Below are 22,400 nucleotides of genomic sequence, written 5' to 3'. Positions count from 1 at the left end.
ATAAGTGTGTCAGGTACATTTCTAGCAATGGATGGGATTATACAGCTGTACCTGTGAAAATGGCATGCTGTGTTACAGATGGCTAATTCAGCTACTTGATTTCAGCTTACTGTAGTCCGTGGTTGCTCTGTTTTAAAAAAAAAAAACTAAAACCCAACCCATTCATCCTTATAATATTCTAGGGAATATCTTATTTTATATTTCAAAGGATTTCCTTGAGGCTTGGGAAAAGCCACATGAGTTAGCATTGAAAGGTGGGCGGGTAATTTGTGTGGATAGCGAGCTTAAAACTGACATGAGACCATAAAAACATTTAGGTGCAAAAACAGTAATAGCCTAAAGCTTGACGGGCACTTTCATGAAGCCCACCAAGGATGTAAATCCAGAATGAAAAGTAGTGATGTAAAGGCATACACGGATTTGTAAAACTGAGATTGCGGATAGTGCAAAATAAACTGGATAGATATAATGCTTGAGGCTGTACTACAAGGACATCATCGAAACACAGTCATATATTCAAAAATAAAATTGTGTTAGATCATCACAAAAAGCTCTCCAATAGATTATGTAAGAGCTTAAAATGCAAACAATAATCCCTATAGCTCAGCCTCCTCTCAGCACTCAGCAGACAGGCAAAGTTTCTATTGTTCTAATGCAGCGTTGCCAGTAATGTCCAAGGTAGAGAGACGAGAAGATAACAAAATAAATAAACCTGTGTCATGATTTGTATTGTTTGGAGGTCGTGATCCTCATTATCCACACCACAAAAACAGCATACTTGGCATCATGCATGCCAGAAGTTGTAGTTCGGAGAGTTCCCCTTTAGCACCAGTCCCCATGACTCACGACACATCCGTGTAAAGGGCTTAGCACAAGGTAGGAGGGGATAAGCAGCACCCCTGATGATCAAGCTGCCTTTGCTTTGAAGCAGATGTGAGCATGTGTGTTCACTCTCTCTTCCCTCTCTCTTCCTCACTGGCTAGTGTGCGGGCGCACGCTGTTGTGTTCGTGCACCTCACGAGCGTTAAACCAAACGTCACGGCTGTTAATGTATCCTGATCAGCCCACTGAAAATGAAGCTAATCTGTTGCGAGGGAAATGGGGCAGGAATTAGCTCTCACTGGTTTCCTTTTAGCATCTGAGGTATCCCGCCATTTATCTCCATACATTTCCTAGCTGCATCCCAACTCACAACTAGTGGTTGTGTAGACCGATGCTCGCTGTGTTTTCAGATGACAAAGACCGACATTTATTGCAAGTAATGATTGATTTCATTCTTGTCAAAAAGCCCTGATACACATGAATTGAAATTCCAGCCTGAAAATTTGTTCTTAGTCTCAAGTTGAATCAACAGGAATTTCAATTCATCTCATTCAGTTTTCAGCTATGAATGATTTCACTGAAATTGAATGAACTGCAAGCCACGTATCAGGGCTACCTGCATCAAAGTCTTAGGCAGCAGACTGTTTAGTATGTTAAGTATAAATGTGTTTGTTCTTCTTGTAGACCATTGTTCGAGGGAACCGGCCCCCCAAAGATTCTTCCATCAACGGCCTGCTGGAGGATTTCGACAACATCTCAGTAACGCGATCCAACTCCCTGCGTAAAGAGAGCCCACCGGGCCCCCACCAGGCTGGAGGCACCTCCAAACCCTCCGGCAGTGGTCACCCCAACGCCCCCGAGGAGAACGGATTCAACCATTACTACTCCCGCTACTCCTGTGACCTGGACACTTCCAGCAGGGACTTCTCTCTTGACCCCGGCAAGCCAAGCTTCTCTATAGATGGGGACTGGGCCGCTGGGAGGCACTATCGATTCACCAAGCAGAATGGTCACTCGTACCCCATACGCAGCCCCTTCTACCCGGACGCCATGCCCCAAAAATCAGACTATGGCAAGCTTCCCCCAGACTACCACACCTACTTGGAGAGCAAAGGGCGCTCAGCTGATGAGGTGGCCTCCACGGTGGGGAGTGGTGTGGGCTCCAGTGGGTACTATCGGGCGTCTGTGGGGGGCTCTTCTAGCCAGGACTACCGGGACACTTCAGTGGGCACGCCATCTCGTGCCTCACTACACAGCGAGCAGATCAATTACCCAGACAGTGAGTGGAGCTACGGCGGCGTAAGGGACGAATACGAGAAGCGGCCTAAGAGTTCCTATGTGGCGCAGACTAGCCCCACGCCTGCTATACGGCAGCGGTCTAGGTCAGGATCTGGGCTGCAGGAGCCAAATGTCCCCTATGCTGCCAGTGGGGCTTTCAAGAACCCTGCACAATCACATCCTTACAGCTCCTACACCTACCCCCGCCTTTCAGAGAGTCTCGCTAACTCACAGACCTTAACCAAGGTAACTACACCAACAACAAAGTATGCATTTTAGTAAGGAAAAATACATTTCTCCATGAATAAATGTGACAGGGGCTTTGACAGTTTACTTTAAACAGCTGAGCGTATGGTATAAGCTAAAACATGGTTACAGTGTCTGTCCTCCTGCACTCTCTTTCAAGTAGTCAGTCCTTTTCCTCTTTCTCTCTTCCTCTGTTTCTGGTTGTCTCTCATTTTTGCTCAATGATTGATGGTGGTAGCTGTTAATCTACTCTTCAGGCTCTGCCACATACAGAATTATCGCCCTTCAGTCGTCACTGTCTCTGCACAAAGATCAATTAATGCTCCTGCTGATCATCGACCAGAAAGCTCTGAACTACAGAGAGTTACAGGGACTAGACAAATAGAGGCACAAAGGAAGAACTCACATGGCAGGGGGAAAGTGAAAAGGAGGGTGAGAAAGTTAAAAAAACGAAATCAAATACAAAATAATGACTGAAATCAAATAGAAAAAGCCTCAAACATTGAAAAAGTTAATTATAAAACGTTATATAAAATTATTTATTCTGGTAAAACTTTATAATCGAATAAGGTTTTAGGTAGTCACCAGTTGCATATCGTCTTTTCATGGTGTAATTAGTCCAAAAGAATACCAATGATAATATCATTATATCTAACAATTGAAGTTATGTATAATATTAGCTTGGTGGTCAAAAGAATGATAGTATGCAATTTCATATCTAGCAACTTAAGAAAGGTACATTCAGAACGATGAAATGTACATACTGTAGCTGTGTGTCGTCTGCATAGAAGTGATATGTTGTGTTTTCTTTAGTGACACAGAAAGTGTATTAACACTATTCTGTGTGAAGTTAATAAAGATAGACATGTTTTACTGTTCCATACATCGTGTAGGGGTTACTTCTAACCAAAATAAATTACCAAACTGACATTTCTATTATGTCATGTTTCATAGCTTAGAGCTTCCCATTGTGTATAATCACCTGCACTGTAAGTATATCTGCAGTGGGGGGGGGCGTGCTGCAGCCTGTGATGTGCTCCAGTGGAGCCGTGGGACAGACTCAGATACCCAGGAGACCACACACACGAGCAAATAAACCTTCCACGCATTAGTGGTTGTGTTATGAAACCATATGTGTTCTGTATAATTTACTCGTGATGATCGTTCATACCAATATTGTTTTCTGAACCTTGTTTGAAAAGACGTTAGGTAAGTTAAAAAGTAATAAGAGGCCAACAGTAGAGGGGAACAGCAGGGGAAATGGTCACTCTATGAGGTTTTATTTGTGTAAGTTCTTTATATATTCTTTAAAAAAGCGTTCAGTGTTCCATCAGGCCCATTTTAGAGGTGTGTGTACCGCTATCACAACACCCCACCATTCCTCCTTCCCACATGGTGAGACCAGTAGCTGAGAGGAGAACTGGGTTTGCTGATGTAGATCCCAGGGTGCCTTGATGAAAAACCATTTAACCTGCATGCTTCAGTAAATAGCCCCTCGTAGAAAAAAACAGCCACGGAGAATGCAGGAGTAGCAGGATTTGAAGTGATGCAGGGGAAGGTCATTTTCCTTACATATGGTTTATTATTACCACTTTCGTAGTCGCCGTGCTTCAGGAAGCACATTTTCTTTGCTGAAAATGTACCGTGTGTGAAGGGAATGTAAAGATTTAACAGGCTGCAGTCTCATGCTGTGAATGTTGATGCAAAAAAAGGCAGCACTGCTAAAGGATAAGAACTCCTCCAGAGTCCAGACTATATTAGGTGTATTGTTAATATCTGATTTGTTGTTCTATTAAGTGTTTTGTCAAATCAAATTAAATATAAGCCACAGTAGAGAGTGGGTTGAAAAATCAATGCACCTTAATTTGCCTTGTGATTTTGCAGCAGTGGTATAAAAAAACAAAGAAAAACAAGCAGTCATCTGACAGCTTAAGAATCTCTATTCTTCCTGGCTCATGGACCTTGTAACAAACCCACCCCTCTCTCTCTCCTCTCTCATTCTCTGCCTTTTCTTCTCTTCCCCTCATTCAGCCCACTCACACCACTGAAGTAAATCCCTCTTTCTCCCTGCTGTTGTTGGGAGCCGGTGGGGATGTTACAGTAGACAGCACGGAGACTTGGCCACACACAGACGCACAAACACACACACACACACACACACACACACACACACACACACACACACACACACACACACACACACACACACACACTCCCCCCTTTATCTTCCTTCCTCTCTCTTTCCTCTCTCTCTGTGTTATGTGGCGGGCTCAGTGCCGCAGCTCTCGGTGACAAATTGATGTTGCGGCACTTTCCCTTTCTGCAGCCTTAGCATAAAACTGGCCGAACGATGTTCCACCGCGGAATTCAATTTCACAGTTGAGTTAGGTTGTTGATTACCCTGCCAAACTCAGATTAATGCGCGTTTAACCAACATGGATCAGGAGACCCCTGGCTGACAGCCAGCCAGCGGTGCCGGCCAACGATAGGGGGGCGCGGGCCTGGGCCGTCCCAGCAGCAACCCCCCCCCCCCCCCCTACACCTGCCTCAGAGTGATTGATTAAAAGAGTTCACACCATGTAATTATACACCATCCCAACACATCAGGACTCCTCCTCCTGCTCTGTCTCTGCACATGTGTGTGTGTCAGTGTGTATGTCTCTGTGTGTCAGTGTGTATGTCTCTGTGTGTAATGGCAAAAGGAGAGAGTTACCGGCACAGAGATCTTTAAAAAAAAAGAAATGAGAAAAAGAGGGAGTTTTTTTATTATCCTCTCAGTCTCCTGAGAATTTATGAGAAACATTATTTTGAGGCGTCCCAGGAAATGTAATTTAATTTAATCTATTCAAGGCGGCGGCAGCTTGATCCACTTCTGTCTGTTTATTCTTTATGGTCCACCTATTGATGTCTGGCTCATCATACTGTCATCATTTCTTGTCTTTGAAAGATAAATGTCAACAAAACAACAAAGTTATAAATATTCTGCTAGTGTTATTGTGACAGACCATTTCTATAGCTGCTGAACATGCAAAATGTATTTGATCATTTCCTCTAAGCCAGTCAAATATCAATTTTGTATATATTACTTTTCTCCAGTTCTCCATTTAATTATACCTTAGACATGTCAAATAGGATTGAGTTGGAGCATGTTGCCACAATAAATGTGTACACAGCCTTATATATTAACATAGTATCCCATAATACATATATAAAATGCTGACTTTCGAAATAACCTCTGGTGTGGTCATCATAGTTTGAGATTCTGCTGAATGTTGTGTAAATGTGTGTGCACACAATTATGTGTGTACGTCAGGCCTATTATGAGTCAGAGCAGCTGAGTCAACTGAGCTTTTAATAGTTAATCGCTGCATTCTTACTTTGTGTGTGTGTGTGTGTGTGTGTGTGTGTGTGTGTGTGTGTGTGTGTGTGTGTGTGTGTGTGTGTGTGTGTGTGTGTGTGTGTGTGTGTGTGTGTGTGTGTGTGTGTGTGTGTGTGTGTGTGTGTGTGTGTGTGTGTGTGTGTGTGTGTGTGTGTGTGTGTGTGTGTGTGTGTGTGTGTGTGTGTGTGTGTGTGTGTGTGTGTGTGTGTGTGTGTGTGTGTGTGTGTGTGTGTGTGTGTGTTTGTGTATATGCGTGTACTTAGTCTTCAGCACTGCTTTAAAGAACACTCAGGTGCTTCTTTGATCATAAGGAAGCGGTGTGTCCCAGATCTGAATATTCCCTGGGCTCCTGGTTGATGAATGGTGTAGTTGTGAAAAAATAGATGGGGGGTAGTGATAAAGTATGGTGCCTGTCCTGTGGACTAAATGTCCTCTGTTAGGTCTGTCAAGGGCTAATGTACCCGCACACATACCTAGAATTAGAGCTGGCATTTGTAGGCAGTCACGCATTTACATCACAGAGCGTGTGTAACTGTACAGTGTTGTTTTCTTTAAATGTTGATCCACAGTCCAAATAACTTGTTCCTGCTTCTCCTCCAGGGTGAATACGAGCGTCCCGCACGTGACGGCAGTCCCCAGGTTACGGGTGGTGACACGTACCCCAGAGGGCCCCTAAAACAACCTCAGAGCCACATGAAGCCACCTGGCTACCCTCCAGTACACCTGCCATATCCTCCTGTCTTTCACCATTACAAACCTTCACCCTACCATCACCCCCCCTCCCAGCCCAGCCCACCATACACCCCTCAGGTACAGTATGTTCACGATGCTCACTCATACAGACAATTACAAACATTTATAGAGATTTAGGCCAGATGTCATTTTAATTATTGTGATATATTATTTCACTTGAATGGGAGAAGTACATAATATTATAAAAAGTATAAAAAAAAGAGTAATGACACTATCCAGTGAAAACCATGTGTCTTCAGATGTGGGCTCTTTGAAAGATGAACCTTAATATTACAGAAGGTTTTGAAAATGACTCTGCTTCTTAAACCATATAAAGATTATATTCTGTCGTGTTCATTGTAGGAAAAGCTGAACACAAACCGGAAAACTCATCTTTTGGAGACACATGTTTTCCAAGGACACTGAGAATAGAGCTATACATGAGTGTAGAATAACACATGTTATGTTGTTTTGGAATTCACTGACTGCACCAATACAATTCAAGATTTGTCGTAGTGTCAGCCCAAAAATACAGTACGAACATTTCACAAATCTGGCTTTATATATAAAAATATGAATACTATTTTATAGCCACTCTCTGTTTCTCTTTGACTCTAGTTTCCTGTGTGTGTCTTAACACAGGGTGCGTACTCACAGCCTTCATCACCCTACATCCCCCCGGGGGCCTACCCGCCTCCTTCCTGGGGGTCCAGCTCCGACACACAGCCCTCCAGAGTCTCCCATGAGCAGTTCAGGGCTGCTCTTCAGCTGGTGGTCAACCCAGGTCAGAAACGGACAGTAAATAAGTAACACTGAAATGCCATTTAGAAGCATTCCTTCTTTATTCCTGCTGTTGCATTGCATTAATGTGGAGTATGCCTTTGCCCACAGGTGACCCTCGGGAATACCTGGACAGCTTTATCAAAATCGGAGAGGGCTCCACGGGTATTGTGTGCATAGCCAGCGAGAAACACAGCGGCAAGCAGGTGGCTGTGAAGAAGATGGACCTCAGGAAACAGCAGAGGAGAGAGCTGCTCTTTAATGAGGTGTGAAACACTGACCGAGATGGGGCGTAACTGCAGAACACTTATCTCGTGCATGCTCAAACCTAAAAATAGTACATTTAACAGTAGCACATACTACTGGGTGTTATTACTGTACCACATTGAATGTAGGTTTGCTTTTTAATGTGTATTCATTTTGCAGCTTGATGCTGGATGTTATTCTGCAACTGTAGGTCACAACTAAACTGTGTGACATCCACATACCATGTGAAATCAAAGCGAACATTTTTGATTGCTGATAGCTCAAACAAGCAGAAACACATATAAAACTGCCTAATTATATTCATTAAACATGGCTAAATGTGTGCCTTATAGACAAACATACAAATATCACTATTCTACAGCAAAAAATAGCTTTTAACATGTATTCCTTACAACATAAGATCCATAGTAATCTAGCCACCTGCACATTACAACATCTGTAATTGAAATAATTTGCTCAGTAAAAAAAAGAAAGAGAAAACCTTGACTAGGAAATGATTCATAGCTGTCTCTGTTCATGCTATGTACACTATAGGACAACACACACGTGAGCAGTGGGTGTTCAGTTGGGGACTAATTTGCTTTTTGTAATCCTATTTATATTCTGAATGTAATCCTTTTATAGTTAAGCTCCCTGAACATGTTCACATTGGATTAATACGAGTAAAATTAATAAATAATTGAATGTCCATGACTACATTTTATAAATGTTTTTAAATAGTATGTGGTGTCTTTGTTACATATTGGATTTAGATACAAATAATATTAATTGTGTAACATGAATATAGTATATTTAAACATTTATTTATATAATTTACAGGCCAAGGATGGTGATAGCTCTGCACATTGTGAAATTCTAATAACAACACTTCATGTCAATAGAAATTGAGCAAGAACATTTTTTTTTAACTTATTTTCCTTCTCTTTCAATGTTTTATATTTCTGTTTCTGCATTTAAGGTTGTGATCATGAGGGACTACCATCACGAGAACGTGGTGGACATGTACAACAGCTACCTGGTGGGGGACGAGCTGTGGGTCGTCATGGAATTCCTCGAGGGAGGGGCACTCACTGACATTGTGACTCACACCAGGTAACCCTTTCTCTGATAACAATAACAGAAGTTAAAGAGTTTCAGACAAGGAGACAGCGGGCAGTTAAACACAACTCCAACCAGAACCAATCAAAATACATTTTACAAAGGATAAGGATTTTGTTTACTAAAACTTAAAACATCCAAATGAACAGTATGATATCTGGGGGTTTCATGGTGCATTGTCACATATTTTATGGCATTAAAAGTTCTTAAATATAACTGGACAAGCCCCCCCCTGATTTAATTAATCATTTTTTGTGCAGATTAAATAAACGGGATATATCATGTTAATAAAGGAGCTTCAGAGGTGCTCATCGTGTTAGCTTCTGTTAGCTTGGCACAAAGCTAGGCTAACTTGCTGCTCGCTTTTTAACCAAGAGCAGTATCGATCTTCTCATCTAACTCGGTAAGAAACCATTCCTTTAAATACCTAAGAGCTATGCTTTGGGCAGACGGTTTCCAGTGGAAAAGAGTGATAAAAGCTTTAGAATGAAAATAAACTGCTATGATATATTTATGTTGCCAAGAAACAAGGCCACAGCTTTATGTGTTTTGTGTGTGTAAGTGTCAGCTGTGTTGAATGACGTGGCCTTGAGTGTGTATTTAAATGCTGAGATGGACAGAGCAATCTTATATGGCATATCACTTATCACTCTATTTGTAGTCACACTGTATAGATAGATATTTAATTGTTGACACTATCCAATGATAACTTGTGTTTATGAAGTGGTTTTCATTGTTAGTTGTATATCTGCCAAGAGACAGTAATGAGATGCAGAGATGCTAATGAGCTAATAGCTAAATCTGGCATAAATCACCCCCTCTCATTTTGAGATTAATGTTTTTTATGTATTGGTCCTTGTTAAACAAAGACAAATACATAAAAACATTTTAAATGTATGAACAATGTAACGTTCTGGTGTTGTTGGCAATATCAGATTGGTTTTAAAGCAAGCTAGCAAGCAAAAACAGTTTTGTTAAAAATCTTGTTCCTTCATTTTTTTCTAAACATAAGAAACTTAAAAAAGATGAATTGTAAACAGGGAACAAGCAGCTGGGCTGTAATCCAGTCGTGCGTCTGATAGTTTTAGCATTATTGTTCTCCAACTTTTCCGTAATTGCCTCTCTGTGTTTGAGTCGTGTTTCTGAGCCGCCGCCGCCTCATTGTTTTAAGCTTACTTTGTGCTTGGTGTTTAATTACAGTCATTTGCGTGGGGTGTCAGCATTAGAGCTTTGCCGTGTCGGATGCTAATAACACGCTTTGGTGAGGCTGAGCACCGCTGCTACCGTGAAGTATTTTGTACAGTCTCCCACACAGATGTTAGCCTGCTTTTGTGTTCAGTATGTGTGTAACAGAGAGTTTTAGTATACACATGAGTGCTCTTAGAAGTACTAATGCTAATCTCAGTGAAGAGGATATTATTGGGCACACATGTTCTATCTCTAACTCTGCCCTTTTTTATTTCAATTAACTAATTAATTAAAGGGGCCTATTATGCTAATTTCCAGGTTCTTATTTGTATTTTACGCCTCTACTGGGACATGTTTTCATGTCTTAATGTTCAAAAAGCTCTTTATTTATCTCATACTGCCTGTGCTGCAGAGCCTCTTTTCACCCTCTGTCTGAAACCAGAGCCCAGTCTGCACGCACAATGTGTCGGAGCACTAGCCAGTAGAAGGGCGAGTGCGAGGGGGGGGAGTGTGTGGGAAAGAAACTTACTCTGGCGTGAATGGGATGTTAGCCTTTGCAGATCATTTACATGCCCAAAAGACGATACAACACACTACAGGAATGGAAAACCCGAAACAGCATAATAGGGTCCCTTTAAATACTCCAATTGATATTCTTGCAGGTATTACCAATCAGAACAAATACAAAAGAAAAGGAGGAAAAAACTCTAGTAGCTACATGTCCTATCTAAAAACCTGCATATATGTATCTGAAGTCTATAATTTAAACAAACCACTCAATTTAATTATCATGCATTATACTGTATATCCAAGATGGTAATAGAAGGAACATTATTATACAGTGTTTTTTTCCTCTGTAATTTCAGCCATAGTTGTCCAGGTGAAAGCTTTGTGCTATTTCTGTTAAGCCTTTTGTTGTGGAAATAACTGCTGCCTGCCTCGCATCGTGCAAGCCTCATCAGCTCTCTGGGTTATTGGCAGCGGACACACACCGAGACACATGAACACACACACACCGAGATACATGAACACACACACACCGAGATACATGAACACACACACACACACACACACACACACACACACACACACACACACACACACACACACACACACACACACACACACACACACACACACACACACACACACACACACACACACACATGCAGGCACGTCAGCAGTGGCAGAATGGGCGTCTGTCTTACTGAACTATTTCAATCACGTTCATATTTCAATTATTCTTTTAGCGTTTGTTAATGAGCTGCACTTCACTGGGATTTCATCCAATATAAGTGCAAAAGCAAACGTGTGTATGGCACGATGCCTGTGCGTTTGTGTGTGCATAGGTGCGTGTGTAATTCTCCTCCCCTCAACAACCTTTTCAGGCTCATTAAAACTTTGTGTTTTAAACAATTTTCTGTTTGAGCGATCCTGTTTGTGTGTGTGTGTGTGTGTGTGTGTGTGTGTGTGTGTGTATGCGTGCAGGGGGTGGTTGAAAGAGGTGAATTCGTTTTTGCGTATACGTCTCCATCCCATTCACTTTGAGTTAGCCAGTTGTTTTTCCATTAGCAGCAGGCTCATTTATCTCTTGTGATTGTAAATGCATACATGTGTGACAGTAAAATCTGCTGTGAAGTGTGTGTGTGTGTGTGTGTGTGTGTGTGTGTGTGTGTGTGTGTGTGTGTGTGTGTGTGTGTGTGTGTGTGTGTGTGTGTGTGTGTGTGTGTGTGTGTGTGTGTGTGTGTGTGTGTGTGTGTGTGTGTGTGTGTGTGTGTGTGTGTGTGTGTGTGTGTGTGTGTGTGTGGCCTGGCCTGGGGGTTGTTTCTAATAATGCAAGTTTATAAGTGACTACTCAAAATGTGGCATCTTTTAGACTGAGAAATGACAGGAAAAGAGAAATGTGTGTGAGTGTTAAGAAAGTTCAAGGTGTGTGTGTGTGTGGTCTACATATGTATGAAAATGCACTACGAATATGTTGGTCTATGCCTGCAAATGAGCGTGCCTCTATTTCTGTACATGTATGTGACGGCAGCTCGGTGCAAACACTCATAAACACGCGGCATGGCCTGGCCAGCTGGGTCTGGATGTTAATGTGCAGTTGAGCTGTGAGTGTGTGTGAGTGTGTGTGTGAGCTCAGTCAGACGCACTGCATCGCCCTGGCTCTCCATATGGGACCCTCTTGCTGCGCTGCACACCCCGGCCGCTGCAGGCTACAGGGTTCTTTTTTCAAACTGGATTTCTGCTCCATCTTAGTTGTGTTCCACTGTAATCTCTTTCAAATGACAGCAAAGTCTGAAACAGTAGTCATTGCTACCACTCAAAGTCTAGTATGTTATTACTTGAAATATTACATTTGAGGTATTGGCTATATGTTGTGTGTCGTAGTTTTCTACAAATTTAGAAAAAATGACTTAATTGAAGCGATTTAAGACATTCACTTTTGTCTTTGCTTTTTTTTATTATCTCGTCATCCTCCCTCAAACCCACTATCTTATTTTTCACCTTCCCACAATGCACAGCAAAGAAAGAGGTCAAATACAGAAAACACCTGGATTAAAGAGATCAACTAATAAATAAAAGAAAATGATATAATAGATTCTTTCTGAAGCTATGAAAATAAATATAATTCAAAATGATATATGATAATAATTGAACGTTTGTAATGTCTTTAATCAGGAGGACATGATATAGTACATTTACCATGAACATATAAATAAATAAGAATATCTTCAACTCAGCCAAACGAACAATTACAAATCCCTGCTTCTTTATGACGTTCCACTGTCCCGAAATGTCTTTGCATTCAATTTGTAGGTTTTGAAGCACATGAAATAAATTGAAAGTAACAAAGGAAATCAAGCTTAATTTGCTGACAGGTATGTGTATTTGTGTGTGTGTCTTCTTACAGGATGAACGAGGAGCAGATTGCTACAGTGTGTCTGTCGGTGCTGAGGGCTCTGTCCTACCTGCACACACAGGGCGTCATCCACCGAGACATCAAGAGCGACTCCATTCTCCTGACCAGCGATGGCAGAGTAAGTGCACATGATGAGTTTATTCATTTGTGTTTTCATATATTATTCATTAACATCACTCCCTTTGGGGTGCTAATAAACCCTGGAGATGCCCCTTTTAAACTGGGATCTTACCCAGGTATTGAAAACTGTTACCCTCGTTCCTCTCACCGGTGATTTCACACACACTCCCTGACCTTCTCCGTGGGTTCCACTACTGCCACTTGTCAACAGCCAGTGCCAGCAACTCATCATCATAAATTACAACACGTGGCCCTGTAATTAAATCCTGCCTAATGCGTCCTAACGAGCTGATAAGACATGATTAATTGAAGGCTAATTAAGCACTAATACAGGAGATTAGTGTCTTATATGAAGGCTCTTCATCACAATGGGTCAGTGCTCTTCCTGACATCAAACACAGAGGTTCTGAACTCATGTAATCTACACAACTACAAGATGAAGAGGGGAACCTGAAGGCAGCACTGTTTGTGTGTTTTTTGCAGATCAAGCTATCAGACTTCGGCTTTTGTGCCCAAGTTTCCAAAGAGGTGCCCAAGAGGAAGTCCCTGGTGGGCACGCCCTACTGGATGGCCCCCGAGGTCATCTCTAGACTGCCTTACGGGACTGAGGTGAGGATTACACACACAAAGATTTACATTGAGATGTATGATGCTGTATGTGCTAGCTCCAGTACAGAGAATGAAGGATTTTGTGTGCGTATCCAGGTGGACATCTGGTCTTTAGGCATCATGGTTATCGAGATGGTGGACGGAGAGCCCCCCTACTTTAACGAACCCCCTCTGCAGGCCATGAGGAGGATACGAGACAACCTGCCCCCCCGGCTAAAAGAGTCCCACAAGGTAAGAAAGACTTCACAGCAAGTGTGTTGGACAGTAAGCACAGGGAAAGGACATTCTAAAGGGAAACATGCAAGACATCATTAATGGATCCTTCCAGAAATAAGTATATGATTGCTCTAAATGACCAACATTCAGAATCAGAATACCTTTATACACATCCTGTAACAGTTCTGAAGATCTAGCAGCCAGATATATTTTTGCACAGTTATTAACGGCATATATATATTGCACATATTGCCCATAGTTGGTATTTATCAACAAGGGGTGTTATAGTCTGTGTTGTTGTGTGTGGGGGGGGTCTACTAGGGGCCGTGGTGGTTATATATATATTCATGTTGATCATCATGTTGGACAGAGACACAAACTAATAAATAAAAACCTTCACCATATTTGATAATACATTTATCTTGGATCTTCCTTCCTGGCTGCATATCTGGTCATTTCGGATACGGGATACACTACACTGAAATATTTAGTGATTTGTGTCCTGACTTTTTGTAGAAGGTCATGCTACATATGACCTTTTCTTCTGTGTTTAGGTTTTCTCTTATGTAGAAGGCCTGGTACCGTTTCACTCTTTGTGTGTGAACCAGAAATAACAGCCAGTGTCAGTAAATCTTTGCCCCTCTGATTAGTATGCTGGCTGGCAGGGTGTCTTTAAACCAGACAAAGAGTTTACAGCCATGCTTTCAGCTCTCTGAGGCTGCATTTCAAACAAGCAGTGCTTTGACTTAAGGCTATGTCAGCATGCTTACAATGACAATTATAACACATTGACATTTTAGCAAACATTGCAATATAGAAAGGTGCAATATACAAATCGCAGGAGGTGTAATAGGCAGAACATTATGGAATCTGGTGCTGACGAGAAGTCATGATATAATATTGTAAATAATATAGTAATTGTAATACCAGTCAAAATAATAGCAATTACATATTTTTCTAAACCATTCAGCCTTGCAACATATTGCAAAAGTATCTTTTTTATCATGTAAACCAGGGATTTCAAACTCACTTTCATCACGGGCCACATCAGCATTATGGTTGCACTCAAAGGGCCGGTTGTAACTTTAAGACTATATAAATATACATATATAAATATTTAATATATATAAAATAATATATTATATTACGTTATTGCCTCTGCTTTGGATTATTATTATTGGATAGGGTAAGAACTTCATAATTAACTACGTCTGAAAGCAGAAGTCCAGGGCGAAGAATTGCAAATAACTGCAAGTCTCTTTAGTGCGCACAAAATGAGATGCATTGTGGGACAGTTTATGGGCAACATGCTTCTGTAAAGCGGGCCACACAAAATTGAGTTTGACAACCCTGATGTAAACCATGATTCAAATCGCCAGTTCTTAATCTAATTAGTTTCTTGTGTAATAAACACAAAATCAAAGCCAAATTCAGGACTAGATTACACCCTCTATTGTGTCCTCAGGTGTCCTCTGTGCTGCGCTCCTTCCTGGACCTGATGCTGGTGCGGGAGCCTTCGCAGAGAGCCACGGCCCAGGAGCTCCTCCAGCACTCCTTCCTCAAGATGTCCGGACCCCCTTCCTGCATCGTGCCCCTCATGAGACACTATCGCCACCGCTGAACTGCTGCTGGCCCCAAAACCTGCCCTGTTCTACACTAAAAAACACACACATACACACACTAGCAGGGTGGCACTGCCCTCACCCAGCCATCCACCCCCAGCGCTCGGTGGCGCGCCACTAACACTCACACCTGTTACCGTGAAGTAGATTAGCTAGAGGAACATTTGAGAAATTACATTTAAAAAACAGACAATGGAGAAAAGAAGACAAAAGTCTTGTTGAAACTGAACTGGAGTAGAAGAGTAACTCGCTGGACGTCCAGTAGAAGCGTGTGGGCTTGCTCGCCCTGCTGCAGTCTTCTCTCTTCCTTCACTTTGAAGTCTGCAGCTCCATGTAGAGTTGTAGAAGCCATCAGCAAGAGCTTCAGAGGGCTGTGCTGATCTGCTGACGTAGTGGAGGTCTCCGCTCCAGACCAGAGCAGTGGAGGGCAGAACAATCATCTGTGCTAGAGAGGGCTCTGACTGGTAATGACTGTTGTACGGCTGCTGCTCAAACAGAGACCACCTCTCTCGTATCGCTCCTCATACACTAACAGTGAAAATGTATTTTAGAGAAACTTGTAAGTTTTTCTGTACAGTTTTGATAATTTGCAGTATTTTATCGTGTCGTAACCATTGTGATATGAGCAGTATTAAATAGAGTTTCTGCAGAGATCTTTCCTACTGTTTATAATCCAGTTTTTGCTTAAAGATATAAGAGAAACCCAAATAAACCCACCTTAACTGTTACTAAAAATACTAAATATATTTATTATCTTACATTTGTAGACAGAACTTCCATTAAATGTTGGAAAAAAGGGTAATGACAGAATTTTGTATGACGTTTTGAAGTATTTATTTATTTATTATTGGAATTGAAGGTTTATTTTTTTGGTAGTGTGGCCTTTTTGTTTGTTTTGTTATGTTTCCTTGTTGGGTTTTTGATTCACATTTCTAAAAGCGCATCGCAGACAGTGCTGTCAGTTGTTATATCATCCAAGCAATACCCCAAATTTATTTATGAACCATGATGCCCTGTATTTATGATACTGTAATTACGCCATGCATTTAAATGTAGCACAGATGGAGTGGATTTGACAAAAAAAAGAAGATGTACTCCACGCAGACCTGTTTTCTTTTATATTAGGAGTCTCATCCTGTTTCTGTAAATGCTAAGAGGCGCCCATCCAAGACGCCCGCCTCCCGCGCAGATTTTCGGATGCTGATAAAAGGTCTCGTTTTCTACTCACATCCTCACTGTCATCATCTCACTCCTTATCCCACCTCAGTCAGACACACTACTCGCTATCACTGGAACTGTGCTGCCATTCCCATCTCTGGTCAGGCCGGGAGAACAGTATAATCCTCCTCCCCGCATCGTTTTTACCCATCATTCACTGTGATATGTAAATATGACTGTGTGTGTGTGTGTATATGTGTGTGTGTGTGTGTGTGTGTGTGTGTGTGTGTGTGTGTGTGTGTGTGTGTGTGTGTGTGTGTGTGTGTGTGTGTGTGTGTGTGTGTGTGTGTGTGTGTGTGTGTGTGTGTGTGTGTGTGTGTGTGTGTGTGTGTGTGTGTGTGTGTGTGTGTGTGTGTGTGTGTGTGTGTGTGTGTGTGTGTGTGTGTGTGTGTGTGTGTGTGTGTCAAAGAGCAAAAGAGGTAGAGCGTGTTTATCTCTGTACAACATCTGAAAGTGTGTGCGTGTGTGTGTGTGTGTGTGCTGCTGGCTAATCCTTGACAAAGTGTCAGGACTTGAATGAGTAACACTTATCTGTGGTGTTGGCTTGTACAGTGATATTGCATGTTTGTTATCAGTGAAGCTGGTTTCAATTAAAAAAACGCCCATAAAAACATTGAGATGTGTTGCATGGATTTTTCCTTCATTACCCTACAGTCTCCTCTTCTTCTCTGTGTCTCATACCAAGCAGAGATTTTTTTTTTTTACACTGTCAGATTATTCAAAGGAGTTCCTCTCAGTCATCAACAGTTTATTTTCTCTTTGTTGTTTGGGTCTTCCATATTCTCTTAATTCAACAGTTCTCATTTCCAACGATTTCCCCCTAACTTCACCTCCGAACAGAAGGCAGGAAGACACATCCATGGATCACCGTTGCCATAATATAGGAGGTTATTTCTCTTTCTTTCCTCTAAGCCATTTCCCCCTGAAACACTGTAATGGGATATTGATTTAACTTGGACAGAGAATGGAGCTTTTTTCTCAGAGAAAGATACCTCTGCTGACAGTCCCAGTAAATAAAGCACAAGTACCTGAGGCCAGTGGGACTGCAGGGCATCAAACTCATGACTGGAGAGCCACTGAGTTACTATTAAGGTCAATAGTATACATCCACATATCAAAAGACCACACTCAACTGCTCAACACAGAACCAGCATCGCTTTATTGGTATAGGAGACTCGAGATTATGAATTGTTACCTAAAAAGGTTTGTTGGCGATCTTGCACAAGCTTAAAATTGACAGCATTGTGTTGTTTTTAAATTATTTTCACAGCAGACATTTTGACACCTTACTAAAGTAAAAGCACACTTTATCAATGAATAGCTTAATTCAAGGCCAAAGCTACCATTTATAACAGTAAGGTCATTTATTTTAACAACCTGAGGAGGTGTTTATGAGAGCCAGTATAATGTAACTTTTATAGGCAAAACTAACACTAATAGCCTACATCTGAATAAAATTAAGAGATTTAGTATATCGTTGAAAGTTATATTGTTGGCAAGTCTTTTGTATTTTAACATTATATAGGCTCGGCAATGTCAAATAAATAAAACTGAACAAATAAATTAAAAGTATAACATTTGTAAAGGCGTAAGTTACCGTAACACTTGAATGCAGCAGAGCCGTGTGTTCCCTTTCATGTCAAGTCTGACATATTTTAAACACTTTTCACGACGAGTATCATGATAGACAGTTAAAGGTCTAAATATGGATTGTTTTTTTTGAACACTTAGACATTGTTTGTCTATTTTAGCCCATTAAAGGTGGGGTAGGTAAGTTTGAGAAACCGGCTCGAGATACACTTTTTGTTATATTCCATGGAATGCTCTTAACTTCCCGATAGCAATGAATATATTAAGTGCTTTGACAAAAAATCCATAAAAAAATGTCATCTGTGGAAGCCGTAGTACTGTAAAAAGCACGACCAATCATTTTAGCCGGCCCGGCTAAAATAACTGGATGGCCTACCTGCCTGTCAGCCTTCCATCTGTGCACAAACTTATCTCGTGCCCTCATTGGTCATGTGCGCGTTCGTGTGTGTTGGAGGAGGGGCTCTGTAACGGTACGTCTACACAGCAGCGTTAAAAAAATCTTGGAGGTGGGCGTATCTGAAGCTTGGGGATTTTTTGCGAACAACCAATCACATGAATCTCCCGCCCGCGACATACGAAGCAAAAAAGCCCGAAGTAAACTGGATATAAACTCCCCAAAACAGGCGAAAACATACCACTGTCTCTGCCACCTCCCTCCATGCCTGGCTCCTCCGGTTTATATCCCGGTAGGTCTGGTCATAAAGCACCGGGTGATTGATTCGCTACCGCTAATTTCTCCTCCATTTTTTGGAATATGAGGAAATGACCTGCGGTATGTCTCTCCCAGCATACACGCCGTTTGATTGGCTAGAGCTTGAACTGTCAGATTTGCGTACACGGGATTTGATTGGCTGACGCTTCCACCTCAGCCTCAAAAGTTGAACATTGTTCAACTTTGAATCCTGAAAATCCTGAAAATCTCCGCTCGCCTGCCCACAATGCATTTCGGCGAAAAGTGAGGGAAAGTGACGTCACCCCATTCAAAGTGAATGGGCAGAAGCGTTTCAAGATTTTTTTAACGCTGCTGTGTAGACGCACCGTAAGGAAGTGGCAGATTTTTTCCGGCTGTGTATTTTCAAATTCTAGCGCACTCGAGCTGGTTTCTCCAAAATTACCTACCCCACCTTTAAGCTAGTTAGCATATGGAAAACATCAACTTGCCAACTATTCACTGAAACATGTTCATGTTGCTGAGTTTTTAGAAGAAAGGATAAAGAAAAATTGAACAATTTTGTCCAGGCGGGAAGATATAAATGAAGCTCAACAACAGGTAAGTCTTCAAAATGAAACAGTAGGTTCATCTCAATAGAGAGGCGAAGTCCCTCCCCTTCCGGTGGACCTCCATGGGACCTTATTTCGGAAAAATTATGTATTGAAGTCAATGGCGAGAGAAAGATTATCTTTCGATCCCGTTGAATTGTCCCACGAATTACACATATGATGTTTGTCAATTTAAAAGATAATTTTGCAAGTCAAAAAAACAAAAATGTGTCGTAAAACTGTGAAGTAACACATTTTTTTGTGTGAAACGCTCAATGAACTACATCTCTGGTCTCACAGAACAACACACGTCACCAAGAAGGCCGTCACTACTGTCTTGCCAAAAAAGGGATGACTATCACCACAATGAAACACGTCCAGAAGAATGTCATGCAAAGCTGCCTGCCTGCCTTCCTTTGATTCTCTCTGAACTGCCTGATCTTTTTAATGTTCAATGTCGACCATTTGTGCAGATAGCATGAAGTAGAAAAGATTGCAGATGCTAATGTAGCGTTAGCGTTAGCATTTCTCCACCGGGGGCATCCGGGCTTAAATGGTGTATTATAGAATGATCACACCGGTGTGACAGTAGGCTACTCTTCAAAGGGTTCACGAATTATGACTACTACTCTTACTGTTTAACATTTTGGGTTACTTAATCTTACTTCATGTTAAGGCTAATAAAAATGACAAGGCTAAGGCTGTAATGCTAACTAACGTGCTTGCTACTAGCTAGGTAGCTAACTTGATCCAGCCACTCCTGGTCCTTTCATCAGACGGGAAGCGAAAGAACGAGCAAGACCCATTGCTGGTATGATAACAACCTGGTACTAAGCACACAGGCATCTTGTTAAAGTTATCTTAGCTATCTCTTATATTTAGAGGAGGAAAACAATCATGACATCACTTACGCGACTCTGGGATTTGTAGTCTTTCTAGTTGCATATTTTTCATAGTCTTATATTTCAACAGTTTTACGACAAACTCTGACTTTTTTGACATGGAAATGATTTTTTAAGTGTGTAATTCATGGCACAATTCAAACGGGATCGAAAGATAAGTTTTCTCTCCCCATTGACTTCAATACATAATTTTTCCGAAATAAGGTCCCAAGGGGCGGAAGTAGAAGGGCGGGACTTCGCCTCTCGAGAGCAGACTACGCGGAAGTGTTTTCACTACTCGCGCATCAGAGCTCCGCCCCAGCTGCACAGCCTCTGCTCACTGCAGCTGATCTTACCGAGGATCAGTCATTAAATGTTTAAAGAGCTTCATTAATAGTAAAATATATTACATCTCTTAAACGAATGAGGAAATCATACTCTATAAAAACATTAAAGTGTGTGAAATACTTACAAATTCAATAATGATGTTTTGATTATAAAAGAATAACTTACAGTTCTTACTTGTGGTTTGTGATGCATGTGTGGTAGAACCACAGAACGTCAGACATTTAGGATATACGGGTAGCATAACTAATACATATTTTAGTGATTTGTGTCTCTCTTCTGTAGGACAAATTAAATAACAACATCCAATACAAAAGTTGATCTGAAACAAGCTCAAATACCATAATGAAATTAATCCATCAATTATTGTTATTGTTATGATTATAATTATAAGTTAAATGAAATGTTATACCTGGAAAAACAAATACAGGACCGAAAATAATACATAGAAAACTATAATAAAAGAGATGAATGGAAGAGATGGACGAAATCATTTCAATGTGAAACTAAATCCCAGGTTTGAAGGGATTTATGTGGAGTCAAGTCCAGTGACAGGTGATAAAACTGCGCGCACCAGAAGTAAAGGGCGTTGTTTATGATGACGCTGGAGTGAACGAGGACATCCCAATTAATACCTGAGGACTCCTCTGTCCTCGCGTCTCTTCCTCGCGTCTCTTCCTCGTGTCTCTCGCTCGCATTTTACGGAGGCGGAGCTAAGACGCAAGGAAGGGACGCGAGTGAGGGAAAGGAGGAGGTGAAATATTCAATGGAGATGAGCCTACTGTATTTCCTGTTTGTACTTTTGGATAACGTACTTGGTAGGCTACTTGGCATACCCTAGTATAGCTTCCCTCTGTGCTGCCTTTGCCCATCAGAACTAGCCTGCTGACAACATGACTCTGTGTTTCTGGCAGTATCTGACTGTTTTATGCCCAGTTATAATGCATGTGTTGGGTTTCATTACACATTTTGGTCCAGGTTGTTGACAGCTGGCCTAAACTTATTTCCCTTGTTGTTGCCTTAACCATGGCCACCATTGTTCGTAATTGCCATAGCAACCTCAGCCGTGAATATTTAATTATGTTCAGGTCAACTGCATTTGTAATTTCTCTGGTCTTTCTGGATGTATTAACATTTAATTATTTGGTGGTTTTATGATATGGTCAAAACGATAGTTGATGTGCTTTTCTGTACACCTGTAGATACAGTATCATGAGAAGTGCTTCTTTGTTTTGTTGTAATGTGGCCTTTGGGGCCTTCCATCAGAAATCAATCACTTTGAACTCACCCACCTATGATTTGATTTCATGATTTTTTTTCCCCCTACATGTTTATCTACACAAAAGAGTGTTATAACATAGTTTGAATTCTCAAGAAATAAAGAAATAAGAGAAAAATATAGTTTGATTAACCAGAAGTACTCAAAGTTAACCCTTATCCGATGATCACCCTCCTTTAACATTTCACTATGAACCAAGAGTAAAATGCTTTTGTTTGTGTAAACTAGAGTGTAATAACAGTGTGATTTTGGTGAGACCACCCAGGCCAAAGTTACAGAGGGTGTGCAAAATCCAGTAGGCATAACACTAGCATACTACAGTATGTGTTTTTATCTGATAATTTGGACATACTATAGGCCTACTATGTTTTTTTAATGATATTTTTTCATCATACTATACTAAGTCGTTTTTTCTGGTATTTACGACATACTATACTATGTCATTTTAATGTTTTTTTCCACATACGGTACTATTTTATTTTTTTGGACACTGTACTATGTTGGTTTTTCTGTTATTTTCCACATACTGTAATTTCTCATGATATTTTTG

General features: G+C 41.2%; 1 protein-coding gene across 5 annotated transcripts in view; it reads left to right on the top strand.

The window, feature by feature from the left end:
• Window positions 1-15,931, top strand: part of pak7 (p21 protein (Cdc42/Rac)-activated kinase 7) — a 68,124-nt gene extending 52,193 nt beyond the window's left edge. For 4 of the 5 annotated variants that reach the window (XM_034150376.1, XM_034150373.1, XM_034150374.1 and 1 more), the window contains 9 exons: window positions 1,507-2,346; window positions 6,326-6,535; window positions 7,076-7,241; window positions 7,349-7,503; window positions 8,463-8,596; window positions 12,702-12,828; window positions 13,314-13,439; window positions 13,536-13,670; window positions 15,121-15,931. In XM_034150376.1, the coding sequence (XP_034006267.1) occupies window positions 1,507-2,346; window positions 6,326-6,535; window positions 7,076-7,241; window positions 7,349-7,503; window positions 8,463-8,596; window positions 12,702-12,828; window positions 13,314-13,439; window positions 13,536-13,670; window positions 15,121-15,276 (2,049 nt within the window). In that variant the 3' untranslated portion in view covers window positions 15,277-15,931. The remainder of the gene's footprint in view (window positions 1-1,506; window positions 2,347-6,325; window positions 6,536-7,075; window positions 7,242-7,348; window positions 7,504-8,462; window positions 8,597-12,701; window positions 12,829-13,313; window positions 13,440-13,535; window positions 13,671-15,120) is intronic. The other variant, XM_034150375.1, reaches the window with a different exon arrangement.
• Window positions 15,932-22,400: the final 6,469 nt, after the last annotated feature.

Source organism: Trematomus bernacchii, unplaced genomic scaffold, assembly GCF_902827165.1.
Source record: "Trematomus bernacchii unplaced genomic scaffold, fTreBer1.1, whole genome shotgun sequence".
NCBI lineage: Eukaryota > Metazoa > Chordata > Actinopteri > Perciformes > Nototheniidae > Trematomus > Trematomus bernacchii.
Note: the sequence above shows the minus strand (reverse complement) of the source record. Positions and strands in the feature narration are given on the sequence as shown.